Source organism: Pholcus phalangioides, unplaced genomic scaffold, assembly GCF_987345545.1.
Source record: "Pholcus phalangioides strain wild (caught in Gottingen) unplaced genomic scaffold, Ppha-v1.0 ptg000008l_1, whole genome shotgun sequence".
Taxonomy (NCBI): domain Eukaryota; kingdom Metazoa; phylum Arthropoda; class Arachnida; order Araneae; family Pholcidae; genus Pholcus; species Pholcus phalangioides.
The window spans coordinates 56,726,499-56,747,223 of record NW_028301601.1 but is presented as its reverse complement, the minus strand read 5'-3'; the positions used below and the strand labels follow the sequence as shown (position 1 = coordinate 56,747,223).

At 39.4% G+C, this 20,725-nt stretch overlaps 1 protein-coding gene across 1 annotated transcript; it reads left to right on the top strand.

Annotated features, from left to right (window-relative positions):
* Positions 1-1,616: 1,616 nt before the first annotated feature.
* Positions 1,617-12,200, top strand: LOC149084577 (uncharacterized). The gene is made up of 2 exons (XM_089235504.1): positions 1,617-1,734; positions 11,644-12,200. The coding sequence occupies exon 2, from the start codon at positions 11,675-11,677 to the stop codon at positions 11,996-11,998; it is 324 nt and encodes a 107-aa protein (XP_089091630.1). The 5' UTR covers positions 1,617-1,734; positions 11,644-11,674; the 3' UTR covers positions 11,999-12,200.
* Positions 12,201-20,725: the final 8,525 nt, after the last annotated feature.

Below are 20,725 nucleotides of genomic sequence, written 5' to 3'. Positions count from 1 at the left end.
CATTCGGTTTCTGTGAATGGTATGATAGTTAGGGGGCCCATATGTCGGGATAGTTTTTTTATAATCACCCCGTATATAAGGGGTCCCCACTATAGAAATATTTTTCAACCAGAAAGGGCTCCACCGGTCAAAATAGGTTGAAAACCACTGGTTTGAAGAAACCGTGATTCTCTCACCCGACCTCTTTTTCAATTGTCTCTCTCTCTCTCTTGTTTGACTTTCCCTTCAGTTTGTCATTTGTGAAAATTTTTTCCTTCCTACAGGCAATAGCTCCCTTTTGGCAGCTCAAAGCCCTGGAATATTTAATCAAGCACATGAAGCGAACAGCCATAGCAAACTCACAACTGACATTGAATCTTACTCATTCAACGACTATCGCGAAAAATCGATTCGGCTACTTGAATGTCCAAGTATTATTAACATAAAACAATTAATATATTTCAATTGAATAAAAATCATTAGCTGCCCAACTTCCAGAGTAGCGACTCCTACAAATATATAGAGAAATTGCTCTATCTTCTCTAGATGGAGATGGTAAAAGAACCCCCCCCCCACCCCCTAGATATTTGAGCAGGTCTAGGGTGACCATACGTCTTGTATTTCCCGGGACAGTCCCGGTTGTTTCTGTTTCTCTGGTTGTCCCGACTTCTTTGCAAAACTGTCCCGGTTTTTTCAACGAAGCCAACTTGACTTCTTTTTCTTAATTTTATTCTTCAAATCAACGATTAAAATTATCCCAGCTCAGAAATTACATTACGATAATTCACGACTAGAAATAATTATATTCATCTCACACATTTCCGTCGTGTGTTTTTTTAATTCACTGTAATATGCAGTGGCGCTTCATTTCCCGCGAATGGCGACTTTTCTATGGATTTTAGCACGAGATAGCAATTTTGCTTACTTCTGGCATCATTTTTGGCGACGATTGGCGATGTCCCGTATTATCCCGTATTTCGAAGTCCAATATCCCGTATTTCCCTTGAGAAAATATGGTCAGCCTAAGCAGATCCCTAGCTTTTGAATTTTGATGGGCTCTTTTCTACTAGATAAATTTGACGTGTAATAATTTTTAAATTTTTATTTATCCCCGGCCTCTTAGAGCCCTATGAGCTTTCTCTGTCGTGGCCATAGTTGATGTTGATGAGAAATCAGAAACAAAATTTGCCGCCAAATTTTCATTACCGCCTGGCAGTCGAGTGGTTAGGGAACTAGCTTCTCACTGTGCAGGTCTGGGTTCGAATCCCGGTTCGAGCATGGATGTTTACTAACGCTAACAAATTCCCTGGACGGATCATGCCGATCCCTTGGGAATACGTGAGGATCGCGTTATTATTATTAAGTATTTGTTTGGGATCAACATTTCCTTCTCCCTCCTGATAAAAATACATTCAAATTATAAGTTTGTTTCTCTCTCTTTATTTCGAAATTTTGGCGTGGGATCCTAATCAAAGTAAAATGAGGAAGAATTTCAAAAAGGTATATAATCGAAAAGCTCCTCCCACAAATCGATTCCGAAGAACTTTTGCGAACCAATCGGATGAGAATCTCATCTACGTACGTGAGAGATGCAAACAAATCCGTGTCTCATCATTTCAACCTGTTGAACGTTTTAGACGCGTGAGAACCCGGATGTGACGCGACTATATGAGTAACTGATATATTATCCATCATTTGAATATCCATTTAGGAGAGTTTTAATACGGGATTTATACTATATACAATTTGACACGGGTAAGTTCCTTTCAAGTATTTCGTCATTTCAATCGATCGAAACATTTCTTATTTTATTTATATTCAAATAATTAATTAATTTATTTATTTATTAACTTATTTTGTTTGATTATTCCGATATATATTTTTATTAATTACACTTTTATTCTAAAATTTATTTATAAAATGAGTTTCAAATTCTGGAGAAAAGGTTTCTCTGGTTATGTTATTTATGGTGTGCAATTTTTCAATGAAAAATGAAATAAATGCAATTCAGTAATTGGGAGGAGAAAGAGGTGTAATTAATTTTTTTTTTACTTTCATTGGTAAATGTTGATATTTATTCTGTGTTTAAGAGGAACTTAAATTATATTATATATATATATATTCATTGATTAAAGTATAATATATTAGAGCAGCTATAAAAGAGGTTTCTGTATTACAAAATTTTCGTCAGAGTCTTCACACCTAATTTTCTAAAATTATTTCTCTACAATAAGCTATTTTACGGAACGAAGTGACTTTGTTGTAATGGAACTCGACTGAGAAGGCTAATTCATTATTATTAATATTATTTATTCATTACTTTTTCTTCAGTTAGGATATTTGTTTTCAGAGAGTTTGTTTCTTTCTGCAGTAAAATATAACTTACATTCGATAAAACTTTTTCGTAAGTCTTTAATTTTTCAACTATTTTAATTGTGTGTATTTACGTACAATTTATCACCTTTCAGTATCGATATAAGGTGAATTGTGAATGAAAAAACAGGTTGATATCGATTGATACAAGTTTGTTCGTTAACATGTGTACGGGAATCACTACTAATAACCTTTTTTTGTTCCTTTTATCGTGCCCAATTTCGTAAAACGTAGTTTTTGAGTTTAAATGAATCGTAATTTCCTGCATATAATTTACTGAGATCCATCCCCACACGAGAATTTCTTTAGTCTGAGGAAAAGAATGGCTATAACTCACATATATGAAAATTTCATCTACAAATACAAATACAAATACAACGCCACAACAGGCAAATTGCCCAACGAGGTGACTGACTTAAGAACATCATGGATCCCCGAGCCATTTTTTGGAGGCCCTACCTACTACTGCTACACCACACATGCACCCCCCCCCCGCGGAACCCCCAATGAATAGGTACATGCGGGAATGTGCGTGTACGTGTAGTGAAACCTGACGTGAAGTTTTTTTTGTTTCTCTGTAATGCTTGTTATGTGTAGTGCTGCCATCTGCCACCAGTTTTTCTAACTATGAGTGAATGATTTATCGTTGTAGGACTGTTGCTCTCTGTGGCGAGACTTTTTAACGGGGAGATCGGCTCGCATTTGCGCCTAGAAGTTGGGAACCACAGAAAACTAACTTCAGCCGATCTATCAGTAATTAAATCTGGAGTTAAGAATTGTCGATTCTTTCACTTTTACATCTCTACTCCATCCGTTATTTATAAATATGCAATTTCTGTGAATGGTTTTTTTTTCTCTTTCAAATATTTATTTTTAGCCAATTTCTCTGAGAAATAACTGTAGATGATACGTGTTTATAAGTTAGTACACAGCAAAATAGAGGGTACGGCATTTTACTGGCGAATCCTTTATCCTAGAGGTATTCTTTCAATTAATTCTACAATCAATTCTGCAATACATTACCACCAGAAATCACTCTCGCAATACTAATTTATCATCCTTTAAAAAATGTGTCAAGCAATACATGTTCTCACTTGATGGTATAGAGAATTTGTTTTTGCTCATATAATCCTTAAATAACGTAACAGTTTAATTTAATTACATGCTGCATGTAGTCGTTTTTGCTTTTATTCCAACATGTAAAATTTTATATTTTTAGTTGCAGCATGTAGAACTGTTTTTAAATTGCACTCCTCTGTTACCGTGAATTTTTATTATAATTTGAATGATTTTGATTTTGTTTAGTTGACACTATTCTGTTTTCCATACTAATTTTTACTAGCATTTACCAGAATGACTGGTAAATTTTGATTGACTTCTTGGTAAATTTTTCTCTTGTTTTTTTTGCACTGTTATATAACAATAAATTTGATTTCATTTGAAAAAGAAAAAAAAAAATTAGGAAAGTTTCCAAATATAACGTGTAACACTCAGATATGTCATTCAGGTTCCAAGGGGCTGTGTAGTTATTAAAATAAATAAAAAAATTGCTTTCTATACAGTCCCCGTGTGGCCCAAAATCTAATTTGAAAGTTTTTGCATTGTCTCTCCTGATGCCAACAATCTAAGTGCAATATTCACTGAGAAATTCGAATTTTAAAAATGGAGGAAATTTGGGGAAAAAACAGCTCTAAACGCGGGAGAACCATTTTAACCGCACTTAACGCCGTTTTTTTCCGATATTTCCTCCATTTTTTCCCCAATTCGAATATCTCAGTGAATATCGCACTTAAAAACATTAGTTTTTTTTTTTTTGTTGGCATCAGGAGAGACAGAAACTTTCTAATCTTTCTGGGCGCACGGGGACTGTAAAAAAAAAAATATTTTTATTTTAATAACTATACAACCCCTTCAGATATGTCAACATGAGTGACATATCTGAATACTACACGTCATTTGGAAACTTCTTGTAATTGGAATTACACCTCTAGGATCAACTGTTCACCAGTAAAATGTCATACGCACTTTGAGGTGCGAATGCAAGCCGATCTCCCCATTAAAAAGTCTCGCCGCAGAGAGCAACAGGCCTACAACGGTAAAATATTCAAACATTACACTTCACTCATAGTTCGAAACTACGTGGTAGATGGCAGCACTCTGTAACAAGAATTACTCATAAACAAATACAAATACAACGCCACAACAGGCAAAATGCCCAACGAGGTGGCTCAGAAAAAGATTCCCATAACAAATATGGATGTCATATATTTCAAAAATACAGCAACCCAGTTAAAAATGCAAAATTAAAAATTTAATTATAAATTGGATGTAAAACAAAGAAATATATTGAAATATCTGAAATATAGTGTTGTGATAACTTTGGGAACTATTAAAAATTAGGTTCTTGAAATTATAGCCTGTTTTCAGCGCTTCTGTTGTGAGACACTAGTTGTGATCACACAGTATCCCCCCCAATTCGTTAGAAATTCCGCAGAGGAATGTGGACGAGGTGCAGGTGCGGTTTAGTAATAGTATCGCGAAACTACTAGTTGTAAAACCACAAATTAATTTTACCACGTATTAGAGTTAACATATACTTTATTTTCAGAGTAATGAAAACAAACTATACGCTTTATAGTTGACATAATTACACAATAAACAAAAATATCGAAAAAACTTTCGTTTAGACCATAGTTTCCCAACCTTTTTTTGTCCCATCGCCCAATTCTTCAGAAACTTTTTTCTCCCATCGCCCCCCCCCCCCAACGCAATCTAACCCATAAGATCCTATGTTATACCCGTAGCTTCTACCGCCCCCCTAGAACTTTCCATCGCCCCCAAGGAGGCGTTAACGCCCACGTTGGGAATCACTGATTTAGACCAATGATTCCCAACATGGGCGTTAAGACTATAAGTGGTTTAGACCATAGTTTCTCCAACCTTTTTTGTCCCATCGCCTCCCTTCTTCAGAAACTTTTTTCTCCCATCGCCCCCAATGCAATTTAACCCATAGGATCCTATGTTATACCAGGGCCGTCATTTCAACTTTTTCCAGAGGGGGGGGGGGCAAAGAACATGTACTCAATGTATGCATATATATATATCATTTTTAGTGTATTTTCAAAAGCCGGGGGGAGGCAACGGCCCCCCTGACCCCCCCCCCCCAAATGACGGGCCTGTGTTATACCCATATCTTCTACCGCCCCCCTGAAACATTCCATCGCCCCCAGGGGGCCTTAACGCCCACGTTCGGAATCACTGGTTTAGACAGTCAAATTTTCAGCAAAGTAAAGGAATTGATTAACTCACCGGTAGACTCCAAGAGGAATTTTATTGTTGGGATAGAAAGCGTGCAAATGCCAGTCGCATGCTGTGGCATCGGTGCCTGGGGGTGCTGCGGGTTCTTGGGCAACCCAGAGCTGATGCAGATTTCTTACACAAAGCTTAAGATGTGAAATACTTCCGACGCTCCTGGTCACAAGGATAGTATCACGGGCGGAGATACGGGGGGGGGGGGGGGTACGTCCCCCAGCATCAAAGGTGAAGTCGACTGATGTAATGCATGTATGTATAGATGAATTTACATCAACATCACCGTGCCTCCCCGCCCCCAGACTTCCAAGTCTCTCTCCGCCTATGGATAATATTCACCATCCGGAATGGAAAAAGTGACGGCACCGAGATAATATAGACTAGCTTCACATGAACTAGGCAAACTACCTGTAGATGTGAAAGGATGCGCACACGCAAGCCATTGCCTGGTGCTCCTGCGTGTGCCCATAATGCTTACATTAAACCCGATTTAGGATACATGTGTTCTTTTTACGTGAGTTACATTCTTTAAAAAAAAAGAATATCGGTATAAAGTCTCGCCAACAGCCCTACAACGCTATCGATGTTCAATAATTAAACTTCACTCACAATTCGAAATATAGATGGCGGCATTAATTCACGCACAGCACCATGCACGCACTCGGACTATTACGTACAGGCACTCACATTTCCAACACAACTCAATCGGTAGTAAATTGCCCATGGCGATAGACTGGAGTTGTGCTCGGTTTGAAAGAAAGAAAGTATGGTGTGACTATAAAAAATAACAATACTACTGTAGATAACTCGTTAAATATTACACAAGAGAGGGCAGCATTCTATCCAGTACTAATAAATTCTGTGGGGTAGTAATGCCATCTACTGGACTACAGGAGAACTAAAACAGTTTTCCATACTCCTATCCAGAGATACTATACAAAGTACTATATTTATGAAATAATAACAATACAGTGATCTCTCACATGCATTGCTAGGCGGAGGCCTTGAACCTTCAACACTCGCTCTACGCGATTAATTGTTCCCACAAATGATGGCGTTAGACGAAATCACTTAAAGCGGGTAGAATTTAACATAAGTAAGGCCGAACACATAGTAGTCAGGCGACCTCGAGGTACAGGAGTGCATAATAGCGACTAACGACGAAAACAATTGCATTGTTTCGTTTTACACCCCACATACTCTCGAGAGGAAGACAAAGACGCATTCAATGGTGTGCGGGATTCGAGCAACGGTGTTGGTTTTCACATCGATGTGGGGATATTCGTTATCTGCTGATTGACCGTTTCTCCCCCCCCCCCCTTTTTTTTCCTCTCCCTCTTCTCCAGAGGCTTCATAATCATCACACTCTTTAACATCTGAGAACCCCTCCGGCTATTTTCTCTATCCTCTTCTCTTTTACTATGCGAGGGCGTCTGTTCCTCCACCCCGATGTATTTTCTTTTTCTTTATAGTCGAGTTCTCTTACAGCTTACCTCTTCGGAAGATGCAACTTGCATCTTCATGCTTCTGAAATTAGATCCAAAAGAGACGATCTAGGGCCCAAGGCCCTGTTGACCGACCGTTCGCATCGGGAGAGTCTAAGACACATCCTTGAGGTCGAAAATAAAACTACCCTCTCCCCCTGAGACTCATCGTCTCGCTTAAAAGACGCTTTTGTTCGTATGTCACCGGGTGTATCAAGAACACCCGGTAACGAACGCATTAGTTAGGACTTTAAGAGCCTTAATTTAAATACGAATATGACAACTTCTGTACACTTTGTTTAGACCCCGACTAACGTCACACATGAAACGCCATCGTCCGCGATAACAACTTACGAGTCGAACTCGTAGTTAACGCTTTGCTTAAGCTTCTTGACCTCCCTCTGGAGAAGCTTGCAGGTCGAAGCAGTTTCCCGTTAAAAAAAGTCTCGCCATAGAGAGCAACAGGCCTTCAACAATAGAATTATTCAATCATTACACTTCATCCATAGTTAGAAAACATTGGTGGCAGATGGCAGCACTAAACATAACAGGCATTACACGAAAACAAACTTCACGTCACAGGTTCACTACACATTCCAACATGTACCAATTCATTAGAAGTTCCGCAGAGGAATATGGACGAGGTTCATGTCTGGTTCAACAGCTCGATGTCGATGCAGTACAGCAATGGTCTGTTGGTAAAGCCTCTCTTCTTTCTCGATTAGTGTGATCACAGTTCACGCACTTGGCACCAAGTTGTTAATCTACGACCTTATTGCCTTCTCCTCGCCGCAATTTTTGTAGACCTCTGGTTTCTTGAAATGACGTGCAAGATGCCAAACTGCTAGCACTTCAAGAAGCACTCTGCAGTGTTCTAAGGCAGGAAGTGTAACTGTGTGTACTTAACAGTCTGTTTGATTTTTCAGTGTCGCCATCTATATTTCAGAAGTGAAGTGAATAATGTGATACGTTTTAATTGCATTTGTATTGTTTGTAGGTCTGTTGTTCTCTGTGGCGAGACTTTTTTTAAAGGGGAAATCGGCTCGCATTCGCGCCTTGAAGTTGGGAACCACAAAAAATCAATTTCAGCCGACCACCACTGTGGCGACGGTGGGGTTCGAACCCGGGACCTCACGGCGCGAGCCCGTTACTATGACCACTCGACCACCACAGCGGTAGTGAGGGATCACGCGCCACTGTTCTACTCCAGTCTACCAACGTTGCAGTGGGGGTTTTGCGCGTTAATGCAATCAAAACTTTTATTTTCAACCTCTTTACGATCACGGGCGTAAAATTACGTCCACACTGCAGTAGAATAAATTCTAACAAATTCTCTGTGCTTTCTCTCTCCCCCCCCCCTTCTTCAAGATCGTAAAGCCTTATAGCAGCCCTATTACTTGTGGAAAATCCCCCCCCCCCCACATATAAACACACGTATCTCACCTCTAAGTATATCTGACACCACCAAGTTTTCTCAGATGTCTGTATGAAATAGTCATTTACAACAGGAAATGTAAAAAAAAAGGCATTTTTACAAAAGAGGAAATTTAAAAACAGACGTAAAAAGACATTTATGGCATTTCAACCGAACGTCTGGGTTCTAAAAAGAAAAAACAATCATTCCCTGTCTTTAATCACAGCCCTTCAACTACAGTAGAGTCTCACTTATTATCCGACATAAACGGGCCCGCAGAACGTCGGAAAAGGGAAAATGTTGGCTAAGCCGGGTTTTCCTAGGAGTAGAATTTCTGCGCCGTGTGCAGCGTGAAAATGCTGATTGGTTAAAAACTTGAAATTCCGGTTCCTTTGACCGATCAGCGTTTTCACGCTGCAAGCACTGTAGAAACCCCATGAAGTTCAGTGCTTAAAAAGTTCAGTCCTGTGATGATTTAAAAGAACTTTTTGATCGCAGTCTGATTTCCTGACGAGTGCCGTTACTTCGCTGCCGAGTCTCGCCATCTTTGCATCCTCATCATCTTACCGATTCCTGTTGCTTCTTCTTGTTACTCAATGTATTTAGTTGCCGTTTTTAGAGCCTTTATTCCTTTAGTCTAGTGGTTAGGATACCTGGCTCTTGTCCGGGTTCGATTCCCGGTGTGGGAAGCAATTTTTTTTTGCTGTGGTGGTCGAGTGGTCATAGTGACGGACTCTCTGATCGCGAGGATCCGGGTTCGAACCCCACCGTCACCACAGTGGTGGTCGGCTGAAGTTGGTTTCTTGTGGTTCCCAACTTCGAGGCGCAAATGCGAGTCGATCTCGCCACAGAGAGCAACAGGCCTACACAACGATAAATCATTCAATCATTACACTTCACTCATAGTTGGGAAAACTGGTGGTAGCACTACACATATAACAAGCATTACACAGAAACAAACTTCACTCCAGGTTTCGCTGCGCCTTCAAATATAAATACAACGCCACAACAGATAAAATGCCCAACGAGGTGGCAGATAAAAAGATGCCCATAAAAATATGGTTGTCATATAAAAAAAAAAGTCGCGTGGAGGCGCCGGGTACCAATCCCGGTACCTCTCGCATGCCAAGCGAGCGCTCTACCATCTGAGCTACGCCCCCGACAAACATGCACCAATTCGTTAGAGGTTCCGCAGAGGAATATGGACGAGGTGCATGTCTGGTTTAGAGTAAGTAGTACAGCCTTTACTCCGTCGTTATGTGATATTCTGAGAGGTTGGTGCTGGATCTTTTTTGTTTTTGGCGGGACGTCGGATAATACGGAATGTCGGATGAACGAGACTACTGAATCAACGAAGAAAATGTTAAATTTCTTTTTGACTGCCATCAGTTAGTGAATGTTAGAATACAGTTCTTATGTTGATTAATATAGCTATATTTTAAAAAAAACCCACCATTTCTAAGCTTTGTGCATGTAATAGATAGACAAATAAAATAAAATCAGATATAAAAGCTTGAAAAAAACCAAATTTTTCTAAGTTCAAATACTATAAAGGTACTGTTCTATCTATATTTTATTATTTTTTGACAAACAGGGTTACGCGTAAGCTAATACGAAGCAATTAATCATTGACTTTGATGTGCACGAAAAATCGTGGCATCGAGGAATATTTCTTTAAGAATTTCCTCCTTAGAGTTACTATGCCCTTGTGTTAATGGTTCGGGGTGCAGTATAAAGCATTGCGCGAGATTTTTCTCCAAAATGTAAAAACGTCCAAGCAACAATTTGAATTTCCGCAACTTTAATAAAAATGTGTGACAATTAAACTTACTTACCATATATCATATGTACTATGTAATTTCATCTAATTCTATCTGTGTAATGATGAATTCATCAAGTTACTTACAGGGTGGCTTAGAAAGATCCGATCTGAAAATCATATATTTTTTAAAATCAAAAGTACAAAGTGATATGTCATATGTGAATATAAACGGAGAAACGTGTCTTTTTTTTTTTTTATAATGAACAGTTTTTCATGAACAACATTATTAACCGCTTTACGATCACGGGCGTAATATTGCGTCCAAACGCCAGTGGATTAAATTCAAACAAGTTCTCTGAGTTTTCTTCCCTCTCTCTTAACAATCGCGAAGCTTTATAGTAACCCTGTTACCTACGGAAGAATTCGTTTTTTTCACACATATAATGTATCTTTCTACTATATACATACATAAGAGCGAAAGGGTGAGCCTAAGGTGAGGGCGAAAGAGGACTCTAAACTCTCATCTATTATATATATATATTTTTTTTTATTATATTTTTCTCGTCCCCTTTTTCATTTTCGTTTTCCTAACGTGCGGTTATGGTTGATGACAAGGTTACCATATTTTTCAGTGATTCGATAAATAGAGATAAGTCAAATTTCTAGCCAAACGCTTGTACGTGAAGTGATAAATTAATTTATATGTATGTTTTTTCTCAACCAAGCATTTATTTATTTTATAGATCTATAATTGGGTCGCGGGACCCCTGGGAGTCCAGGTACGGACACCGGCACATATATGCTCATGTTGCTAAGCAACACCAATCATTTGAATGGTATTGCTCAGCAACGCCAATCACCATTCAAATATAGCTCAGTTCGGGCGATGGAAGATTTACCAAAAACGGGACATTTTTGTTGACGTATGGTCTTCATACATATCCAAGTGAACATTATGTCACTTTGAAAGTGAATATTATATCATTTTACTCGAGCAATACCAAACATTTTTTACTTCCGGCGTCCCTGAGTCCAGGCCAACACCATCTAAAGCAGAAGGCCTCCGCGCGAGGCACGTGACGTCACTGAAGGAGGCCGACGCATGCGATATCTTTACCATTTTTTGTAGTATATCCAATGAATATAGGTGAAATAACTTCTTCAGTGACGTCACGAGTTTCGCGCGGAGGTCTGCTATAGATGGCGTTGCTCCCGGCACTCCTGATTAGCAACCGCTGACTTATACATTGACAGTGAATATGCAAACTGATACGTTGATATGGTGGATAATATACTTTTCATTTTGATTTTATTTGCAGCGAACGACATCAGATATTTTCTTGGGACAAAATGAAAACCGCGACGCTCCTGATGAGTATTTCTCTGGGTTCAATGCTGTTCATCGGAAGAAGCGGATGCATGAGTTACAGTCGCAGTGACGTCATCCGCTGCAATCTGCTATGCGGCGGCAAAGACAAGGGGGAATGCGCAATGTGTCCATCTAGGCTACCTATGAGGTTTGGCAAGAGGCACGACAGGGACCGTAAATCGCCTATGGTCAGAAACCGTCTGCGCATCCTGACCGACAGGGCCGATCGTCAGAGGGAGGATCCTGACGAGTATTTGGACAGCCCAGAACTAGCAAGATTCAGCGCCGAGTACGCGGATGATTGATCTATCGATTAATTCCATGATGTAGACTTATCGCCACCACCACCACCACCAATGGACATGATTTAGCATCAAATCGTTACTTCAATTACGTCCAGTAAAAAAAAAAAAATCGAGCTAATCGTACGCAAAATGCATGTTTTTGTAATCATGAGGAAAAAAAATGTCCGAATACATACAATAAATGACGAATATGTGATTTTTATTTTATTGGGAATTCATAAGTCAAGAGATGCATAGCAGCCGCACAAACAGTCAAAATTCTATCGGAATATGTTGTCGTTATAACCAAGGTGTCGTTACATCCGAAGTTGATGTTTTTAGAACCTTTTTTGATGGAAAATATAATCAGGTGCAATATCATATGCTACTGTGAATGAAGTTTTTATTTCATTATGATTATGGTGAACATATTTAATCATGAAAAATACGATAATTAGTACGACACGCGATAAATGTGATAAATCCGGCTTATATACATAATAATCAGTTATTATGCATAATCACCGAGTATTTCGAAAAGTTTGATAAGTTTCCATCAATTTATCGCTTTTACCGGCGATTATGCTTAGTTAGGCCCAAAATCATCGTTGGCAAAAAGGTTCAGGTCCAACCACTCTTGCTGAATTGCCTTCCCTGTGGGCCCCATTAACAAAAAAATCGAAATAATTTGTTCTCAGTTGCGAAAAATCTCCCTTCGTGAGAATAACTTTTTTTGCAAACCGCATTCAAATTTACCAATTTCTTCAATTTTCATGGTTTTTAAACTATTTACGAATTTATGGGACACCTTGTACTTTTACGTCGTTGGGGGGGGGGATGCTTGTGGTCCACGGGCGATAGCTGTTGTCCACCTCTGATATACATGATAATTCACACATGTAATGCACCATCATATCGAGGGTCTATCACACACTAGACTCATATGGAATGTTTTTTAAATAGTTAATAAATTCACCAATTATACCAATCTATTATGCTTAATCACAGATAAAGACAATGAATTTCATGTATTGATCGAATTTACCAACGACTCTTGGTTATTATGCATATTCACTAGTAAAAGTGATAAATTTAGCAAATCTACCAAGACGATTGATAAGTATGTATAATAACCGATTTATTACATTTCCGTAAAAAATGCATGACATCACCGATGCTCATTAATCATGCTGCTAATTGTCGGCGAAATTGCGAATTATTTCTTATAAATAACCCTTGGTGACAGGGCTGTCTTAACAGCATAGCAGGTCTCGGACAAAGTAATTTTTTCTGGGGGGACACCAACTTGGCTAGAAATACCTAATACCCAATTCACATACTCACTATCGAAAGTTTGACCAGATCTCATTTTCATGAGACTTTCTGCAGTTGACGTGACCCCCCCCCCCCAGGCCATACCAGGGTGGATTCATGCGTCAGTACGGCACTGCTTGGCGAGAAATACAGAAATACATTGCTACAGCAAGTCTGTAGTGATTTAAAACCTATTTCATGGGAAGAAAAAAATTGAACATGACAAGTACGTAAGATGGATATTTATTGAAATGTTCGTTATGGTACAATATTTATAAATTACACGAATTACCTTCATCCCCGAATATTGTAAAATTAAGAATTTGAGTGAGCTCCGCTGAAAAATAAACACGGGACATTTTCATAAGTCGGGAAGAGCAAAATTTACACGGGAATGTTACGAAAAAAAGTACTGGTCATGTCAATGAGCAAGTCGGAGCATAAAACATGTAATTAATATCTTTTTCAACGTTAGGGTACAAACAGAATGGCAGTCGAATGAACTTTTCCTGAATTCGATCAGGTTTTAGCTCAAGAATTAAGCTTAGAGCTGATCGTAATTCAGGGAATATTTAGAAAATAATTATATCCAGCTCTAAGAAGTTCTCGAGGAAACATTATCGAAAAGGACGAAGCAAAAGCCACGAAAAATTTGTCGTTATATCCGAAGTGATTCCTTTCCATCAACGTTATAAGCAAGATTTCATTAAAATTATTCTCTATAGCAGTGGTTCTCAACCTTTTCCGACTCGCGGAGCCCTTTTCAGTGTATAATATCTATGGCGGAGCCCTGTTTAGTATATTATTTATATGGCGGTACCCCCCTTTAGGCCTCTTTTTTTTTTTAGTTTGTTTATAAATTTATTAATTTATTTTATTATCCTTCAGTGGCCGCGGAGTACACCGGGCCCCAAGGGCTCCGCGGAGCAGCGGTATCAGTCCGGACCACCAATTATTGACGTTAGAGCCAAGTTTTCGTTTCAACCGAAATCGTTATAACCGAGTTTTATATATATATAACTCTATTTATAATTTATTAAATACGATGAAATTTTCATCTTGTAGCTCCATCTGCATTCATTTCACGGTATAGAAACAGTAGTATGATGATTGAAATAAATAATAAATATAATATAATAATCTATATATATAAAATTGATTTTCTGTGTGTCTGTGTGTGTATGTTCTCTATACAAATCTACAATTTTAGATCGATCGTCGCCAAATTTTGCATATATACCAAATGGGACCCGACTTGAACGATAGGCTACTTTAAAATTTCGTCATCCCAGGGCAAATGCCCCGAACGGGCAAAAAACTGTCCGGCAATAATGGTTTTTGGGCCTCAACAATCACTTTCCGAACGTTTACTTTGGTTACCGTGGTTCCCTAGCAATGCGTTTCAGACGTGTATATGCCTTTACAACGGTTTGTCACTTCTTTAATCCTGTTAGTATATGTATAATAGTTTATGCCTTTATAATAGTTTGGCACATTTTCAATATACTCTCAGTAATGAGGCTTTTTGAGTAGACGTCATAATCATCATCAGCATCGCTTTGAGGGTCAGGAAAAGGATGATCCTCATCAGTGTTAAAATTGCCGATTTTACTGTAGAAATGCGAAAATTTGGCGGGGGTTTCGCCGCACATCAATAATTTTAAAAATGTTTATTGAATTCTAGATTTTTGAAATATTGAGTTCGCTTAGAAATGTACGAAGCCCAGGAGATTAAATATGAAGTGATTAGCCAGACCTACTTTTGAGTTGAGATCCACGCAATAACATTGATTTAAACTTTTTATTTATATCTTCTCAAGCATGAAAATTAATGTCTCCTTATTGTCTAACTGCATAAATTCATAGTTTAGATTGTTTTAAAATTAATTATGGGCTTAAAAAATACATCGAAGAAATTCCAGTTTTAATATTTTTTGAAGCAGAAACAGGCAGATGAATAACTAGAATTTTGGAGGGGGAGGGGAATTGAAATACTTGGCACCCCTTGAAAAAGAAAAAAATATATATATTCATTTCTATGTTTCTTTAAATCTAGATTTGTTTATTTCATGAGTCGCCAGTTGGTTCAACTTGAACACGATTTGTATGTCCCTCAAAGAAAGATGGAGATATCACGTGATCTATAAAGTCTCATTGAAGAAACCCCGGGCAGCGCCGGGTATTACAGCTAGTCTATCTATATATATAAAATTGATTTTCTGTCTGTCTGTCTGTCTGTGTGTGTGTGTGTATGTTCTCTATACAAATCTACAATTTTAGATCGATCGTCGCCAAATTTTGCATATATACCAAATGGGACCCGACTTAAACGATAGGCTACTTTAAATTTTTGTCAGAGCAGGGTAAGTGCCCCAAATGGGCAAAAAACTATAGGGCAACAATGGTTTTCGGGCCTCAACAATCACTTTCCGAACGTTTACTTTGGTTACCGTGGTTCCCTAGCAATGCGTTTCAGACGTATATGCCTTGACAATGGTTTGTCACTTCTTTAATCCTGTTAGTATATGTATATGTATAATAGTTTATGCCTATATAATGGTTTGCCAATACTTTCAATACTACTATTCAATACAATTACATTTCAATACTCTCAGTAGTGAGGCTTTTTGAATAGACGTCATAATCATCATCAGCATCGCTTTGAGGGTCAGGAAAAGGGTGAGACTCATAGAAATCACTGTTAAAATTGCCGATTTTACTGTAGAAATGCTGAAATTTGGTGGGGTTTTCCGCCACATCAATAATTTTAAAAATTGTATAGAATTCCCGATTTCTGAAATATTGTGTTTGCTTAGAATATACTAAGCCCAGGAGATTTAATATGAAGCAATTAGCCGGACCTAATTTTGAGTTGAGTATTCATGTAATAACATTGATTTCAACTTTTTATTTATATCTTCTCAAGCATGAAAAATTAATGTCTCCGTATTATTTTCTGATATTTATTTGCATAAATTCATACAGTTTAGGTTGTTTTAAAATTAATTATGGACCCGTAAAAAGTGCATCGAAAAAATTCCACAGCCTTAATTAAGCATTTTTGAAAGCTGAAACAGGCAGATAATTAACTTGAAGTTTGGGGGGGGGGAATAGAAATACATAGCAAAAAGGAATACATTGAAAAAGGAAAGAAAAGTATATATTCATTTCTATGCTTCTTTAAATCTAGATTTGTTTATTTCATGAGTCGCACAGGAAGTCGCCATATTGGTTAACTTAGACACGGCACGGCGAATTGTGGCGAGACGTGATGGATTGAAGCGGAAAAAAAATTGATGCCTGATGGAATGTTACGTGTATATGTTGTGAACCTATGTGAAGTTTGTATCTTTGTAATGCTTGTTATGTGTAGTGTGCTGCCATCCGCCATACGATCTCGGGTTGGTCGGCGAGATCGTATTCGAGTTCATCGACGAGATAACTCGGGTCGATCGGTGAGAGCGTACTCGGGTTCATCGGCGAGATAACCCGGGTTTGTCAGCGAGAGCGTACTCGAGTTCATCGTGGAGATAACTCGGGTTAGTCGGCGAGAGCATATTCGAGTTCATGACCGAGATAACTCGGGTTTGTCGGTGAGAGCGTATTCGATTTCATCGGCGAGATAACTCGGGTTAGTCGGCGAGAGCGTATTCGAATTCATCGACGAGATAACTCGGGTTGGTGGGCGAGAGCGTATTCCAGTTCATCGGCGAGATATCTCTGGTTAGTCGGCGAGAGCGTATTCGAGTTCGTCGGCGAGATAACTCGGGTTGGTGGGCGAGAGCGTATTCCAATTCATCGGCGAGGTAACTCGGGTTAGTCGGCGAGAGCGTATTTGAATTCTTCGGCGAGATAACTCGGGTTGGTGGCGAGAGCGTATTCCAGTTCATCGGCGAGAGCGTATGCCATTCCATCGGCGAGATAACTCGGTTTAGTCGGCGAGAGCGTATTCGAGTTCATGGGCGAGATAACTCGGGTTGGTCGGCGAGAGCGTATTCAATTCCATCGGCGAGATAACTCGGGTTTGTCGACCACAGCGTATTCGAGTTCATGGGCGAGATAATTCGGGTTTGTCGGCGAGAGCGTATTCGAGTTCATGGGCGAGATAACTCGGGTTTGTCGGCGAGAGCGTATTCGAGTTCATGGGCGAGATAACTCGGGTTTGTCGGCGAGAGCATATTCGAATTCTTCGGCGAGATAACTCGGGTTGGTCGGCGAGAGCGTATTCCATTCCATCGGCGAGATAACTCGGGTTAGTCAGCGAGAGCGTATTCGAGTTCATGGGCGAGATAACTCGGGTTTGTCGGCGAGAGCGTATTCAATTCCATCGGCGAGATAACTCGGGTTTGTCGGCGACAGCGTATTCGATAAAATCGATCTGGGGGGGGGCGAGCATCGAGCTTATATTACTGGAAGGAGCATCTAATGCGAGGAAGCCACGTGACCCGACAGACGAGTATCTGTTCCTCCAGGGATAATGGCAACCACGTGACCGGGTGAGAGGGAATACGATCCCCCATAGAGATCAATGTTAAAATTGCCGATTTTAGCATAGAAATGCGGAAATTTAGTAAGGTTTTCCGCCGCATAAATAATTTTAAAATTTGAATTGAATTCTCGATTTTCGAAATATTGAGTTTGCTTAGAGATACGAAACATAGAAAATTAAATATAAAATAATGAGCCAGACCCGCTTTTCAGGTTGATACCCATGCAATAACATTAATATTTGAGCTATCTATCTATATGTATAAAATTGACTTTCTGTCTGTCTGTCTGTGTCTGTCTGTGTGCGTATGTTCTCTATACAAACCTACAATTTTAGATGGATCGTCGCCAAATTTTGCATATATACCAAATGGGACCAGACTTAAACGATAGGCTTCTTTAAAATTTCGTCAGAGCAGGGCAAGTGCCCCAAATGAGAAAAAAACTGTCCGGCAACAATGGTTTTTGGGCCTCAACAATCACTTTCCGAACGTTTACTTTGGTTACCGTGGTTCCCTAGCAATGCGTTTCAGACGTGTATATGCCTTTACAACGGTTTGTCACTTCTTTAATCCTGTAAGTATATGTATGCCTTTATAATGGTTTGCCACATTTTCAATACTCTCAGTAATGAGGCTTTTTGAATAGACGTCATAATCATCATCAGCATCTCTTTGAGGGTCAGGAAAAGGATGATCCTCATCAGTGTTAAAATTGCCGATTTTACTGTAGAAATGCGAAAATTTGGCGGGGGTTTCGCCACACATCAATAATTTTAAAAATGTTTATTGAATTCTAGATTTTTGAAATATTGAGTTCGCTTAGAAATGTACGAAGCCCAGGAGATTAAATATGAAGTGATTAGCCAGACCTACCTTTGAGTTGAGATCCACGCAATAACATTGATTTAAACTTTTTATTTATATTTTCTCAACTATGAAAATTAATGTCTCCTTATTGTCTAACTGCATAAATTCATAGTTTAGATTGTTTTAAAATTAATTATGGGCTTAAAAAATACATCGAAGAAATTCCAGTTTTAATATTTTTTGAAGCAGAAACAGGCAGATGAATAACTTTGCGGCACTTATGCGGGCTCGTGGGGCCCTACACGATATTAGTCAGGTGGACCAGTTTTTTTGGCTCTTCAGTGTAATTATCAGAAGGAATTATATATATATATATATATAATAATAAAATACAGGTTGGGCAAAAACAACTTAGACAATTTAAAAATTCATAAATACCGGAAAAATAACTAAAAAAAAACAGCCGATAGGTGGTGCTGACGAACACAAGTCAAAGAAAAGATACACAAATAACGAATAGAATGCCACCAAATCGTTTATTACAACAGCATGTATCCCACATGACCATACCACCAAAGGGCGTCACAAATCCAGCAACGGCAGAGTGCAGCAGGTCCGGATGTGTACATGACACCTCTCGGCGGATCGCATCTTTAAGTTCCGACATATTGGATGGACCGGATCGATACACCTGGGATTTCAAAAATAAAGCTGTAATGTATGTCTCACATCATCTCCGGCGCATGAAGTTCCGATCAGCATTCTGGAAAATTCCGGGCATGTCTTGGACTTCTTTGAAATTCGTCTTGGACTTCAGCGCCGATATGCAAGTCTAGTAACACCCTGTATAGTATAACATACGGTTTTGTGTTTTACGACTTGTCCCCATTCTCTTCTACTTATATACGTGCGTCTGCAGCCTGTCGTAGACCAAAAAGCAGCATTTTATGACGTCAGTAAATCGGGAGTAGAAAAGGTTCTTTCTCTTATCTTCACTATAGCCACACAAGAGCTCGCTCGAAGGATATGATCTTGGTTATTTGGCGCGATAGTTGATTGGCTCCAACATAACTTCTGGCGACGTTTAATGATAGATATACTTAGTTTTACAAGTTTTTAATATTCGCCGTTAGGACCAGAGTTGCCAGATTGGCGGTTTTCCCGCCAAATTGGGCTGGTTTGAAAACGGTTAGGTTGGAAATTTTTGGCTTTGGCGGGTGGCGGTTTTTTGGGCGGATTTTCCAAAATTGTGTTCATGGCGAATTTCTCCCTATTTTTCTTTGCTTGCGAGCAAAGCAGTTTTTCTGTTTAACTTCAGTCCCCACCTCATATTGTGTTTTCTTCCTGACAAGGCAGAAGGGATGGAGGGGAGGCATCTCACCCAACTATGGAAAGCCAGAAATTTCTACCACAATGCCTTTGCCACCCAATAGTTGAAGGGACCGTAAAACAAAAACTTGGGAACTGTCCTAGGCTCTAGATAGTGGTTTTCAACCTTTATGACACCGCGGCCGGTCGGTTATCATATATCCAATGTAGTATAAGGGAAGTAGTATGTTGTATATCCAATGACTATAAGAGAAATTATAGCCACTACAATAGGGCAGTCGCCTTAAGGGAAATGGGAGACTTCAGTGACGTCACGAGCTTCGAACGGAGGCCTTCTGCTATAGAAGGTGTTGCTCTGACCCGACGGTTGGGAAACACGGTATCTAGACCACAGAAGCCTGTGAAAGAAACCGTAGCCTCAACAAGCGTGGAGCTGACAGGGCTCAAGCCCAGGAACCAGTTCTGTCTTAATGCATGGGCCCACCAGGGCATGGCCCGGGGGCCTCAAGAGAAGAGGGGCCTAAGAAAAACGAGAGGTGGTTGTATTTTTCGGGGATTTTCCATGTAGGGAATCAGAAAAATCACTTGGCTCTCGCGGCCAGGATGCTCTTAAAACGAACCCAGAAAAGTAGACAAGAAGAGAACCCTCTTCTTAAGTTTTTTGTTTACTAGACCGTGAAAAATCTGGTCTGGGATTTAAAGCCCATACCTAATTTTTAAAATCATTGTACCAAATTTCGTAGGTACCTATGCACAATTTGAGGCAGTGTCGTCTTGACGCATTGGCCAACCCGGGCACGTCACGGAG